Source organism: Mesoplodon mirus, assembly GCF_964341445.2.
Source record: "Mesoplodon mirus genome assembly, chromosome: 15".
NCBI lineage: Eukaryota > Metazoa > Chordata > Mammalia > Artiodactyla > Ziphiidae > Mesoplodon > Mesoplodon mirus.
In genome coordinates, this window is record NC_138991.1 from 30,175,645 (window position 1) to 30,190,472 (window position 14,828).

At 56.0% G+C, this 14,828-nt stretch overlaps 1 protein-coding gene across 5 annotated transcripts; it reads right to left on the bottom strand.

Annotated features, from left to right (window-relative positions):
* Nucleotides 1-113: 113 nt before the first annotated feature.
* ADISSP (adipose secreted signaling protein) lies at nt 114-13,996 on the bottom strand. 5 transcript variants are annotated; one of them, XM_082645584.1, is made up of 6 exons: nt 13,833-13,968; nt 6,479-6,595; nt 4,915-5,057; nt 1,757-1,895; nt 781-903; nt 114-543 (listed from the first exon to the last, which is right to left on the bottom strand). In XM_082645584.1, the coding sequence occupies exons 2-6, from the start codon at nt 6,495-6,497 to the stop codon at nt 443-445; spliced, it is 525 nt and encodes a 174-aa protein (XP_082501710.1). In that variant the 5' UTR covers nt 6,498-6,595; nt 13,833-13,968; the 3' UTR covers nt 114-442. The 5 variants fall into 5 exon arrangements, with proteins under 5 accessions (XP_082501710.1, XP_082501709.1, XP_082501713.1 ...); XM_082645583.1 differs by having other exon boundaries at nt 6,479-6,649; nt 13,833-13,946; XM_082645587.1 differs by having other exon boundaries at nt 6,479-6,534; nt 13,833-13,932.
* Nucleotides 13,997-14,828: the final 832 nt, after the last annotated feature.

Below are 14,828 nucleotides of genomic sequence, written 5' to 3' on the forward strand. Positions count from 1 at the left end.
AAAGAGGGAGGGGACAGGAGAGGTGGCTAAAGCAAGACAACAGCAGCAGTAATGGGGGCAGCTACACCACAGAGCCAGCTCCCTCCTCTCCCAGGCCCTGGCTAGAGCCCCTATGGCTTGGGGTAGGGGGGTGGGTAGAACCCACCCCAGGCCCTCTCCATCCCTCCTCAGAGAGCCTCCTTGGGGGCTCAGCCCATTTCTTCCAGCAGGAGACTGAGGCACACAGAGAGGAGAAAGTGGGAGAGGAGGATGCTGGAGAGGCAGGGAGGTGGCACAAATGAGGTGAGAGGTGTGGGCGACGCTCCAGCTTGGAGGCCCTTGGACCCTCCACCTCCATGCCCATCCCTTGGAAGGGTGAGGAAGCTACACCATCACGCAGCATTTGGGGAGACGAGGTGGGGTTTAAGGCTGAGAGGCCACGAGGCAGGTGGGGGCGAGGGCCTCAGTCGAAGCCGTGCCAGTCACTGTGCTCTGAGTCGTATTCTAGCTCAGCACCCACGCACTTGACACCATCTAGCAGCATGGGTGTGCCGTGGTGTCGGTCTGCAAGGCAGGTGACAAGTCAGTATGTCAGGCTGGACCCTGGCCCCACCTACTCCAAGGGGACTCCTCTACCTTCCCTCCCGGCTCTGCTAGGGGATGGGGAGAAAGGTACCCACCAAGGAGGCTGGGGATGGGCCGGGACAAGGATCCCTTTTTCAGACTCAAGGAGGGTGGAAACTCCTTGCAGCCAAGTTGGTGCCTCCCTCCTCCAGCCAGACCCGGGCCTCGAGCTCTCACCCATGACGCGCGCCTGCACCATCACGCGCACGTAGGTGCCGGTGCCACCTTCGCAGGCTATCAGCATCTCCTCCTTGAGGACGCCCTCCTTGTGCGCTGAGTACTCACACTTGATGCTGTAACCTGCCCGGGCGATCAGCACCTCTGCGGCCTCCCGCCCCCACCCCCCAGCACTCACTGGCCCCCACCCACCACCAAGACCTCCAGAGGAGCAAGGATGGCCCAGGACCCTACCCCCCAGGGCTGGGCGCACGGGCCTCAGGAACTTCCCATTCTTCATTGAGCTCTACATGCCTCGGCCTGCAGGCCAGAGGTCAAACTCAGGCTTCCAAGAGGTGGGATTCCCCAAAAAGGCAGGCAGGGAGAGAGGGTGATGGGGAGGGGAAAGGAGGGCAGGGCAGGGCTTGAGCAGATCTGGTGGCAAGAGGCCTGAGGGGGCTTGCTCAATGCACTTAAGGGTGAGGTCATTAGGTGGAGGTAGGGGGAAATGAAACTGAAGCTGGGGCTTCAGTACACGGTGAAACTGATACCCTAGCCTTTGGGAGAAGGGGGGGCACTGAAGCTGGCAGGGTATAGAGAAGCAGCCTCAAGCCCAAGGCCCGGTCTGGCGGGTGCTGGGAGGTAGCTGCCCAGAGTCCCTGAGGTTCCAGTAGCTTTTTCCTGAGGTACAGGCAGAGGGAGGGCTAGAGGCCCAGAGCCAGTTCCTCAGTGGCTCCCACTGTCCCATTAAGGTAACTACCAGGTGATGAGCAGACATAGGCCAACTGTGTGAGCCCGTGGACTTCTGTCCAGGGAGTGAGGCCTGGGGAATGGGACCTGCCAAGGTGCCACAGTGCAAGACCATAAGGAGGCATCATGTCCCCTGGTTGCTGAGCTGCCCATCAGCCCTAGATGGGGGAAGGAAGTACCCCATGCTCTCACACCCAGGCCCTGCTGGAGGAGGGCAGGCTTCCAGCACCCCAAGCAGGGTACGCACCTTCTGGGATGGGCATGACGCTGAGGAGCTTGAGGTGCAGGCTGGGGACAGGTGCCTCTCGGACCTCCTTGCTCAGCCTGCGCACTGGGGGCAGAGTGAAGGTAATCTCATACCTGTGCAGGATCTTCAGGAAGCCAGCCTGCAGCAGGAGGGGTGGAGGAAGGAGGCACCTTCACTTACAGTCTCCCCCACGGCCCACCCAGGTTGTGCCACTGATGATCCTGTGGGGCCCTACACTTGCTTCCTTGACAATCCCAGGGGAGCCTGACTCCCTCCATCACTCTAGTTGGTCCACACCCCTGGCTGGGTAGCTCCAGGCCCTTTCTCCAAGGACCCCATCCCTACAGCTTGGCCCACACACTCCTCAGCATCTGTCTCATGAGCCCTGAAGTTCCTCGGTGGTCATTTTATAGATGATGAAATGGAAGCTAGGAAATGACTGGCTGAAGGCCACAGTGTGGTCAGGGTATAGTCCTCCCTGGACCTCTTGGCTACTGCTGCCACACGTGGCACACAGCAAAGCACCAGCCACTGCCCACAGGGGAGGCTCAAAGCCTCACGACACAGGCCATCCACCTGCTCCCACCACTACCAGCATGTGGCCAGAGCCAATAGCCCAGGGACTCTGGTCCTCTAGTCATGGTGGGGCCACCAGGCAACACAGATAGCACAAGATGGAGGATGGGCTAGAGTTAGAAAAACAGACACTAGACCAGCTGTGTCAGTCCAAAGCTGGCCCACAAGACTGGCAGCAGCCATGGAACCTGGGCTCCGGTCCACCCTGCTGGCACATGAACATGGATTCCTGCCTGCCCTCTCAAAGGCTCACTGTGTCCAACAGCCCTGATTCACAGCCCGAGCAATTTCTGTTGTTCATACACAGAGCTTGGCCATCCTTGGAAACTCCAGTCATGTGAAGGGTCACAGGCCAGGGTGGCTGTTGGGCAGGTAGGCTGACTGGAGTGCCAGTCCAGGAGGTGCAGGGGTGCATGCTGTATCCATAGCTCACATGGGCACACACTCTCCTGTTCAGTTTCAGGAAATGGATGGCCCTGTCCTTTGGGGAAGCAATTAGCCTTTCAATGAGATCAGATGATGTCACTGCATGATAAAGTTCAGTCCCTGTGGCCCCCACACTCTGCTGGTAGAGGGCACACCTCTCAAGAGGGCTTTCTGGCTGTACCTGCCAATGGTGACCCTGTGATCCAGCTGTATCACTTGCAGAATTTTCCAGGGGAAATACTCAGAGATGTGCAAAAAAAAATACTCATCACTGCCCTATTTATAACAGTACAAAACCGTAACACCAGGAATAGGGAACCAGTTAAATCAATGATGATACATATAGTGGAATACCAGGCAGTTGTAAAATCTCGTGGAAACCACCAGGAGATGGTTCACAACAGAAGCAAGCAAAACACAGTGCGTACACTGTGATAGCAGTTTTTCATTTTTGGAAACAAAGCTAAAAAAGAAACTGGAATAACACACATCAAAATATTAACCGTAGTTATTTCTGGACAGTATGATTGTGGGTACTTTTAAATTTCTTTATAGTTTTCTCTATCTTCCAGATTTTCTCTAATTACATGAATGGATTTTGCAATGGGAGGCAGGGAGCTATTTTTGAAAGTTTGGGTTAATTATGTTTATTCCCTTGGGGAAGTTGTCAGCTCTTGGAGGAAGAGCAAGGGTTTTAGAGTTGGGCAAACAGGTATGACTCTGGACCCCTCCTCAGGGTGATCTCAATAAACCAGACACCATCCCGCATCCTCACTGCCATGCCCTCCAGGGCTCTACTCTGAAGCCCTGATTTATTGTCCAACCTGAGGGCCTCAGTCCCTGTTTCTCTCCAATCCATCCCCTCCAGAGACTTCCTCCTGCCCCTCCAAAGTGGATGTGGGATCCAACTGTGTGTGTCCCAGCAGCAGAGGAGCCAAGAGTGTATGAGATGTGGCCACTCAGAGAAGAGGAGAGGGGAAAAACATGGGGGTGATAAATACTACTGCAAAGAGCCTAAGTCAGCCAGAGGTTTGGCAAAGAAGAGTAAATAAAGTCACACCTTGTTATCAGCATAATTAGCCTCACACCTGAGTGACATATATACATCCTTCCATTTCCAACTCTTTGGGGTATAAATTGTCTCTACTTCAGAGGAGGGAAACTGAGGTGACCTGCCCAAGGTCAGAGCCAGAATAGCAGGCCTGGACCTGAACCCAGGCCTGTGACACCACAGCCTTGACACCTGCCTTCCAATTGCAATGGTTGGGGTGATGCCAATGATAACAACAGCTCCACTCCCATTCAAGTAACATCCTAAGTCAGTGGTCCCCAACCTTTTTGGCACCAGGGGCTGGTTTTGTGGAAGACAATTTTTCCACGGACCAGGGGGTGGGGGTGGGGTGGGTATGGTTTTGGGATGATTCAAGTGCATTACATTTTTTGTACCCTTTATTTCTATTATTATTACATTGTAATATATAATGAAATAATTATACAACTCACCATAATGCAGAATCAGTGGGAGCCCTGAGCTTGTTTTCACTTGCCACTTACTGATAGGGTTTTAATATGAGTCTGCAAGCAACTGATTTATTATGGTCTCTGTGCAGTCACACCTCCCTGCTATGATCATCTGTATTTGCAGCCGCTCCGCAGCAGTAGCATCACTACCTCAGCTGCACCTCAGATCATCAGGCATCAGATTCTCACAAGGAACGCGCAACCTAGATCCCTCGCATGCGCAGTTCACAGTAGGGTTCCCACTCCTATGAGCATCTAATGCCGCCACTGATCTGACAGGAGGTGGAGCTCAGGCAGTAATGCGAGCAATGGGGAGTGGCTATAAATACAGATGAAGCTTTGCTCACTCGCCTGCTGCTCACCTCCTGCTGTGTGGCCTGGTTCCTAACAGGCCATGGACCAGTAATGGTCCGTGGCCTGAGGGTTGGGGACCCCTGTCCTAAGTGCACTCATCTTACCACAGTCTCACACTTCCCATTTTACAGATGGGGAAACCAAAGCCCAGGGAAGGACAAAGATGTGCCTATGGAGCCAACTTAGAGGAAATGGAACAGGCCCAGGAAGCCAGGCAGGGCCAGGGAGAAGACAGAGGGAATAAGGTTGATGATGGGGGGCGTGGGGAGATGCACACATACCTTGACCAGAAAGCTGCTGTCGCTCTCTTGGGTGACCATGACCACAGAGTCATGCAGCTTCTCATCAAAGTGGACGTGGCTCTGGGAGCCTTCTGCATCATGGCCTGTCGCAAAGCGGATACTCCGGACTCTGGGCTTATTGCCTACGAAGAGAGTGGGAGAGGGCTACCGGTGCTGTTGCCTTCACCTATCCCAGTAAACTGCTCCACCGTGTCACCTGCCTGCCCTCTGCGACTGCCCTTCACATCATCCAGCAGCCACTGCTGGGCTAGGCCACATCCTACTGGACAGTGGTGATCATAAGGCTTGAGGCTCCCACCTGCCCCTACCTGCTCAGTCCTCCCACAGAAAATACTCATCCTGAGAGAGGGTTTGGGGGGGGATTCAGGGATTAGCTAATATGACCCTTCACTTAGAGAGAATGGGGCTGACAGGGAAGAGACAGTCCTCCCGACTCCAAACACCAAGCAGTGCAGGACTCAGCCCCAGTCCTCAGGATACCCTGCCCCATGCTCTCCTACACAGTGCCAAGCTCCCCATCTCTGGGACCTCCTCTTCCAGGTCTGTCAGTACCTGAGGCCCCCTGCCTGCCCCTCCTGCTGACCCAACTTGAGAGGGGAGAAGGGCAGAGACAGGAATGGGCTCTATGGGACCTGCCTGGGAGTGGGAGAAACAAACAGGGTCAAAAACCACACTCAGCCCTCCTAGGAGGGGCCGCAGCTGCCTCTAAACCTCATCACTGATCACTGGCCGGTAAGAAGGAAGAACCCAGGGGAGCCTCCAGGACCCCTCCCAGAGACGCCTTTCCCTCCTCTGCTTAACCCCTCACATGGCCCGCAGCTGTCTCCAGCTGGGTCATGTTCTCCAAGGCCAGGAAGTCAGGGGGTTAAGGCAGGCAGAGCGTGGGAACTGGGCTGAGGGCCTGCACCGGGGGAGGCTAAGGCTGAAAGAGGCCCATCTTGCCAAGAGCATGACCCCAATCCTCTCTGACCCCCACAGCCCCTAGGGCTCCCAAGAGCCCTACCCAGAGTCCTTTTGGTGGGAGCGCCTGGGCCAGCCCCTGCCTGGGTTCTTGCACACTCAGTGGAGGGCCAGGGGGCCAGCCTGGCATTTTCACATTCCCCGCTGAGCCCCCCAGACTTGACCCTCATATATCCTACCAGGCCTCTCTTGCCTAAAACCTTCTATGAGCACTTCTGGACTCTGAATGAAACCCAAATTCCTTTCCACAACCTGCTGTGGCCCTACCCACCTCAGCAGCCTCAATGCTCACCCAAAGCCCCCTGTGCTCCCCAACCCCCACAGTGGAACAGGGAGGCTGGAACATGGGGCCATGAAGGCACACACCTCCAAAGACCAGCACACCATGGAGCCAGCAGGGGTCCCCGGGTTTGGCTTGGGTGTCCCCAGAACAAACACTGGTGTAATGTAATTAGTACCTCACATTCAGACAGACACACACACACACTCACAGCCAATGCAGGCCCCACATGCAGCAATGCCCCTTCCCACCAGGGCCCGCTGGAAGATGCTACAAACCCCGCCAGACCAGGCAGGCACTCACCCTTGTTGGCTGCAGCCATGGACGCCCTCCCTGCCACAGGGTGAGACACGCAGCTCCTGCCAGACACCACCGGTCAAGCTCAGCAGCTTCCCATGCTCCAGGGACACCAGCAGGAGCCTGATGCATGGGGAGTGGGGAGGGCAGGGGTCAGGGTCACCAATGGGCCTGTGGCTAGGGGAGAGCAGAGAGTTCCCTTTAGGAAGGACCCAAACCCCGGCTGCTCTCAGTAGCCCAAGTGGTACCTGCACCCCCTAGCAGAGGGGGCTGCTGCCCCCCCACTCCTCCATCCACTCCCCACATTCACCAAGAGCCCTCACCCTTGCCTGACACACTACTGACCCAGAGCCTGGCCAGCATGTACTGAGCTGCAGCTTCTGGGTGCCAAAGCACCAGCACAAGCCTCTTGTGCCCAGCCCACCTGAGGCTGATGGGAAGAGGCAACCAGCAAAGGAAGGGGACTTCACTGGCACTTTCCAGGGGTCGGTTCTGGTGCTGGTGACCCAAGGGTTGGCCCATCCCAGACACACAGGCTGTACCATCCTACATCCAGAGACCACAGTATTCACGTTGCACAAGTGGATCCAGGTCAGAGTTAACAGTATGCTTGGAGGGGGGCAAATATGGGGACTCACATAATAAAACATGTCCTCAGAGCTTTCCCTCCAAGTGATCGGTCAGGGCCATATACAGAACAGATACCCATGAAGGGGTTGCCGTCCATCGAAACCCCACCATTCAGACTCTGGCTTGATTACTATCTGGCTGGCCTCCCAGCTCAGCTCCGCAAGGGCTGCCTCAGGGCAGAGACTGTGGGAGGTGCCTCCAGGAAGCCTGTGTGAGCAGCCAGGCCTCTGAAAGACTGGGCTGAGACCATCTCAGCATCAAAAAGAATAATAAGTACAACTGATGGAAACAGATGGAATTACATAAAATCAGAGCATTCACAGAGATTACAAAAAAGGGGAGAAAGCAAAACAAACAAACCCAAATCCTCATTTGTCACTACTGACAGTAGCAATGCCCTAACTCTCTACTGAAAACTGGCAATATAGAGAGCTAATTCAGCCTCTCTCTTGGCCTTTCCTATAACCAACTTGCCCTGGTGGTTAAAGGACAGCTCTTCTTTAACAAAGGAATGACCAACTGCTAAATAATGCTGCAACCCCCAAAACACAAATGCTAGGAGCAACACTAATCAGTGGGTGCTGAACCAGTAAGGCAAAGGTTGAAATGGATGCTCACATATGCGCAAGTGCCACTGACAGATGACCTAGGGTAAAGGGAACGAGTTTGCAATGGAGGGACGTGACATCAGCCAGTCTTGCATTAGTCAATCTCCTCTCACTCAGAGTGGGACAACTGGACACACTGATGCCTCCTGATGGGAGGCAGGGCCAAGTCACAGCAGTGCTAACAGGGCAGCCCCGCCCCAAATGTCTAACCTGCATCTAACACGCCCCTAGAACTCCAACATCAGTTCACCAAAAACACAGAGGCCAGCAGAACAAATGACTCCACGAGAAAGCAAGGAGACAAACCCAGAAGGCAGGATATTCTACAGGACAACTGACCTAATTTTTTTCCAAACTGTAAGAAGGAAAATAAAGGAGGGAGATTGTTCTAGATAGGGGATGGGCCAACTACAGCCTGTGGGGGCCGCCACTGTTTTTTGTAAAGTTTTACTGGCACACAACCGTGCTCATTTGTTCACGTGTTGTCTAAAATTGCTTCTGTTTTTTTTTATTTGTTTGTTTGTTTGTTTTGCCTTGCCATGCGGCTTGTGGGATCTTAGTTCCCAGAGCAGGGATTGAACCTGGGCCTGGCAGTGAAAGTGCTGGGTCCTAACCACTGGACCGCCAGGGAATTCCCTAAAACTGCTTTTGCACTAAAGCAAAACTACTTTGAGTAGTTGCTACAGAGGCCACATAGCCTGCAAAGTCTATAATATTTACTATCTGGCCCTTCACAGAAAAAGTTTGCCAACTGCTGTTCTAAATTAACACACAAGGAGACCAAGAATGGGAAAACTGACCTCGTTTTTTCCACCACGTCAGTTTCAAGAAGAAAAATAAGTGGGGTAGGGGATTTCTAACTATCTCTAAAAAAGAGACATTTAGGGGATAATTGGGAAATGTGAATGAGTGGGACTGGATCTTAGATGACATTAAGAAATAAGAGCTGATCAGTTAGGTGCGATAATGGAATTGGATTACGTAGAGAAGTATGTCCATATTTGTCAGAGATACACACTAAAGTAGAGATAAGAGAACGACGTTGACTAGTCCAGGGAATGAAGAGACTAGCCAACTCGGGGTGGCCTCAGAGTTGGGCCTGTGGAGGGCATAACCTCGAGGCCCCCCAGGTGCCGAGCTGCCCTGAGAGCAGGCTTCACCTCCCTCCCCACTTCCCAATGCAAGAGAAGTCCACCTAGGCCCAAGCCTGGCCTCAAGGGCAGGGCAAACAGCCTGGGTACCAGGAGCCCACATACGAGGCCTCAGAAGGTACAGGGAAAGGCAAGGCTTGGGTCTCAGGAATGCAGGAGCGGCCAGGGCAGAAACACCCCAGGTGAGTACTCTGAGGTCACTCCCAGAAGGGCAGCCCCTGAGCCCTGGAATGCCTAGCTGTCCCAGAGAGCCTGGCCCCTGGAGAGAGGCCTGCCCTACCCTACCCACTCCAGCCACCCCCTGAAGCTGTGGACTCAGAGCATGTGAAACATGGCCAAGAGCAAGGGGCCAAGAGCAAGGGGACCCTCCTCCTACCTTGGGCAGAGGCTGCTCCAGCCACACCTCTGCAGCCAGGGGAAATGACAAGAGGCCCCCATTTCCCAGGACATTTCCTGGGAGGCCTGGATGAAACTCTTAAACAGTGGCTGGTAAGCAAAGGCTCCTGGGGCTCTTCATAAAACTCTCTTCACTTCATAAAACCCCAGTACACACAGGGTCCGGTCCCTGTCTTCCTCCCCAGTTCATTGCCTGTTGCCTGCCGGCCTGCCTGCTTTAACCCAGGCCATCCCCTCTGCCTGGAACAATCCTGCCCCCCATCCACACCCCAGCCTGGGTCTCAGCTCCAGAGGATGTTTTTCAAGGTAGCACAACCCCATCCCACCACCGTCCATCCCAGGATAGGCCTGAAAATCTTCAAAAAGGATCCCCTTTCTCACTTCTGAGATCATTTGATATCTATGTCCCCCACCTTACAAGGGCAGTGACTGTGTTTTTGCCAAACGCTGTGTTCCCAGCACCCAGCCCAGCACCTGGCAGGGAGCAGCTGTATTCAGTTTATATTTGTTAAATGAATGAATGACCAAACTAAGTGGAGCCCAAGCATGGGCCTCAGCTGGGCCCTCTAGGCATTGTGGCACCAGGGCCCAGAGGCTCTCAGAAGAGGAACGCCCCACCTCATTCTTTAAGCCAACCCCTGCCCTGGAGGGCACTCCCTTCCCCCCATCTCAGAGTGGGGCCCCCCGATGGGCATCTTCTAGCCTGGCCACAATCAGCTGTTACCTGCCCCCCTCAACCTTGAAATGGAAGGTCCACTGAGGGCAGGACCTGCGTCTCTTGCACTGCCCAGAGCTCAGGACAGAGCAAGCACTCAGGCACTGCCTTGTAACCCTTGGGCAATGAGAACGCAGAGCAAGGAGGCCACTTCAGGGGCCCAGAGAAGGCTGGAAAAAGCTCCTCTCCCAGCAGAAAGCCTCTCTGTGAGCCTCTCTGCTGTCCCCTGTGAGCCAGACTCTCATCCACAGACAATTCTTCATCAGAATCGGGAGGAGATGGCATTGGGCCTCCTCTTGTGGCAGCTGTGTCCATAGGGAACCACTAGGCCCCCTTGAAACCCCAGGCCTCCTCCTGTGCCAGCCAAGTCTTGACCACGGCCCAAGTGGCACAGCCCCCAAGAGGCAGCAGGGACATGGTCAAGACCATGATTTAAATTCAGGCTGCATGGCAAAGTCACTCCGTGTCTCTGTGCCTCAGTTTCCTCATCTGCAACACAGAAATAATCAGTGGCCTCTTCCTTAGTGGGTTTGGTGCAGCTGGTGCCTGAAGCTCTGTGACAATGCTCCCCACTCCACCCCCACCTTTGCAGAACAAATCCCCCAAAGGGGGCTTCCCTGGTGGCTCAGTGGTTGAGAGTCCACCTGCCGATGCAGGGGACGTGGGTTCGTGCCCCGGTCCGGGAAGATCCCACATGCCGCGGAACGGCTGGGCCCGTGAGCCATGGCCGCTGAGCCTGCGCGTCCGTAGCCTGTACTCCGCAACAGGAGAGGCCACAACAGTGAGAGGCCCGTGTACCGCAAAAAAAAAAAAAAAAAAGAAAGAAAAAAAAAATCCCTCAAAGGACTGGTTTCTGAAGCAACAGCAATTTCAGCATCAAAGAGGCACTTCAGGCCAATTCTGGAACAGTCAGGAATGGCCCTCAGGGTGGGCCACAGGGACTTCAGTCTTCTCAGAAAACAGCTCAAGGGACTTCCCTGGTGGAGCAATGGTTAAGAATCTACCTTTCAACGCAGGGGACACGGGTTCAAGCCCTGGTCCGGGAAGATCCCACATGCCGTGGAGCAACTAAGCCCCTGCACCACAACTACTGAGCCTCCGCTCTAGAGCCCGCGAGCCACAACTCCCGAAGCCCGTGCGCCTGAAGCCCGGGTTCCGCAACAAGAGAAGCCACCGCGCTGAGAAGCCTGTGCACCTCAAGAGTAGCCCCCACTTGCCGCAACTAGAGAAAGCTCGCGTGCAGCAACGAAGACCCAGCGCAGCCAAAAATAAATTATATATAAAAAAAAAGAAAAACAGCTCAAGGGCTGAGGGGCCTCCCTCTCCCTTCCTTCATCCTGCCTTCCCCTCCCCACCAGGTCTCCAGGGATTGCCAGAGAGCAGACTGCTGGGAGCCCACTATGCCCTACAACCAGAAGGACTCATAAAGAAGATGTGAAGAATATACATCCCACTTAAGCAAAAAAAAGACACCCCCACCTTTAGATGGGCTGTCAACAGGTCAGGGGTGGTACCACAGAGAGTTACAGGATGGGGAGGGCTGGGAAGCTGGAACAAGGGCCTTCGGGGACTCCTTCAGCTCTCAGTTAATCTCAGAGAAATTGGCGGAAACTTCTCTCTGGGAAGCAGAGCTCCCAGCTCAGATCCCTCTCAGTTTTAGAGAGAAAGGCTGCTTCGAGGTTATCCTACCCAGGGCAGGGCTCAGCCAGGCCCAGTGGCGCCTCTGGCACAAGGAGCAGAACAGGGAAATGGCAGCTGGGCAAATGGACAGATGGACAGTTACACAGGAACCCAGAGTTCTCAGCCCCTTAGATTCCTGCCCTGCACACAGAGTACTAGCTGCTACTCCAGGCTGTGCCACACTGGGGCCCAAGGCTGAAGGGAGGGTCAAAGACAGTCTTCTGTCCACGGCAAAGTGGAGCTCCAGAACCTGCCACCCTCTTGCCCTCTACCTCACAGCTGCATCCCCACAGCACGTCTCTGCAGTCCCCAAACCCCAGGCATCGTAGGACCAGCACCAGCTTGTCCTCTGCTTTGTGGCTAGGAGCATGCTTTCTTGGGGCCTCGTTTCTCATTCATTCCTAATCCCCATTCTCAACGTGTTCAAGGACTTTGAGCCAGGGACTCTACAATCTTCCACCCTCCCCACCCCAGCCTAGGACTCAGTCCTGGCTTAAGCACTCAGTCCCGCAGAAGCCTCTCATCAAAGCTCAAGCATGTAAAAAGAGCACCCACTGAGGTCACAGTAACCTGCTGACTCCAGGACCTGACATAGGACTGGGCCCACAAACCTAGAACAAGGCCTGGAAAGGCAAGGCTGGAGGTCTGGAGTGGTTGTGACAGTTTTACATCAACTCAGACTGGATATGACTCCATTTTCTCCTCCCTCCAGCAGGCCAAAGTTGCAAGGATGAGTATAGGTGTTCCCTCTCTTAAAAACGGGTGGAGGGCTTCCCTAGTGGCCCAGTGGTTCAGAATCCGCCTGCAGGGACACAGGTTTGAGCCCTGGTCGGGGAAGATCCCACATGCCGCAGAGCAATTAAGCCCGTGCGCCACAACTACCGAGCCTGCGCTCTAGAGCCGGTGAGCCACAACTACTGAGCCCGCATGCCACAACTACTGAAGCCCACATGCCTAGAGCCGGTGCTCTGCAACAAGAGAAGCCATGGCAATGAGAAGCCCGCACACCGCAATGACAGAGTAGCCCCCACTCACCGCAACTAGAGAAAGCCCGTGCACAGCAACGAAGACCCAAGGCAGCCATAAACAAACAAACAAACAAACAAATAAATAAATTTTAAAAAAAGAATGGGTGGAGCAGGGGTGAACTGAGGAAGGGACCTCCACCATCTCACACCCTCCTTTCTCCCCAAGAAGTGCTGCCCTCCTCTCCCCAGCATCTCCTCCCCACAACCTCTCAGGCCCCCAGCTAGAGGCTGCTCAGACCCCTCTAGCCTCCAGACTGCCTGCCCCATCCAGGCCCCAATTAGTAGAGGCCAGGCCAGGTCCAGCGGGTGACAGCTGCCTCTGGCCTTCTTCAGCTCCCTGAGCAGAGAAACGCCCTACCCACACTTGCCAAGGCCAAGGTTCAAGAGGAAAGGCAACCCAAGCCCACCCTTCTCAGTCCACCAGGGTTCCTGCTCACTAACAGGAACACTGGTCCAGAACCTAAACGAACCTTTCCTGCTCTGTGACAAAGGGGAGGTGGTGGCCAAGCTCCCAGAGACATCAGGGGCCTGGGTATAGGAATCTGTACCCTCTCCCGCCTCCATCCCCGTGGGTGTGGCGCCCCCATCCCCACCCCATCCTCATCTTCTAAGGGGACAGAGGAGTCTGGACGCCCCCCCATCACACTCCTCCCGGGCTGCGAGGCGTCGGCTCTGTCCCTCATAATCCTGTGCCGTCTCCACCCTCATCTCTGCTGACGCTGTAGTCTCGGGAGCCCGTACTCCCCGACATCACAGCCCTCCTCCTTGAAGGTGCCGAGCCACGAGAGGTTCAGAGGCTACTCGTCCAAGGTCACACATTGAGGCGATGACAATGGAGGGCGGGGCGCGGAGTTGCTGATGGCGCTGACCCCATTAGGCCCCTGCCCTCACAGTGTCACACGTGCCCCCGACAGAGCCCCGCGGAAAGCACTCCAGCTCTACCACCTAAAGGTCACCTGCGGCCCTGGGGCCTGACATCTCCCCAGCTCAGATGCCAGGGAGCCCTCCCCGTCCCGGGCCCGACAGCGGAACCCTCCAGCCCCAGCCGGATGGGGTCGCAGGCACCGACTACCCAGAACAGCGGCTCCGCTGGAAGGGGATCTCCGCGAGCGGGGCGGAACCGGGAGGTGGCGGAAGGAAGAGCAGTCTCACCGTACGGGGAGCACCCCGAAGCCAGGACGGGCAGGGACGACCGCGGCAGCGGCGGCGGCAGCTGCGGCGGCGGCGGTGGCGGCAGCGGCAGCCGTGGCGGTGGCGGCAGCAGCGCGGTCTCAGCGCAGAACCGGAGACAGCCCCGCGCCGCTACCGCTCGCCTCAAGGGCACACCCCCGCCTCCGCCCATTGGTCGACCGAAGGGGTGGGGCGAGGGCACTTCGGACCAATAAGCGGGCCCCAAAGAACCGCCAACGGGCGTTGCGCCTCTGCGTCACCTGCAGGAGCCCCTGCGGCTGCGCCGTGCGAGCCCACGCTCCGGGGCCCGGCAAGTTCTCGCGATGAAGTCAGCCAGGGCAGGTTCTCTGTGGCCAGGCGGCAGGATACCGCAGAAGCGAGAGAAGATAGAAGCGCCTTTAATAGGCCCTACGCGTGTCCACGTTCAGCTTGGGGGTTTGCACCTCCTGTCTCCGCCCAACTTGGAAGGGGCGTCCCCTGGGCTCTGTCCCCTTGAGCGGCCGTAAGGTGGGGCTCAGAGCTAGGTGGGGCACCTGAAAGTCGCCTTCCTTCCGAGGCTTCCAAGCCCGCATTGGCAGTCGATATGGGCATCGCTAGGTCCTGTCCGGGAGCGGAGGAACCCTCCATTCTTCCCGCTTTGCGATCCCCGGGTTTCGGCATCTTCCCCTTCCGTCCCATCCCCCTGCCTCGGAGGAAGCGCTCCCGTGAGGAACTGAGACGCGTCCTGGGTGCCCTGCCGGCCCGGATAAGAATCAGAACAAAGAAGGCCCGCGGGGTGGGGGTTGGGAGAACCTGTGCAGGAGCCGCCGGGGACCGCAGCCTCTGCTATCGATCTCCACGGAGGCGGTCGCAGTGGCAGGGGGATGTGCCTAGTTCAGCGCCCCGGGGTGGGATGTGGGCGCCTGCACAGAGTCTGGGAGCAGAAACGTAGCCCTCGGATCTTTAAGGGTTCTAGCCGCTGCTGCGCCTGCAGGTCCT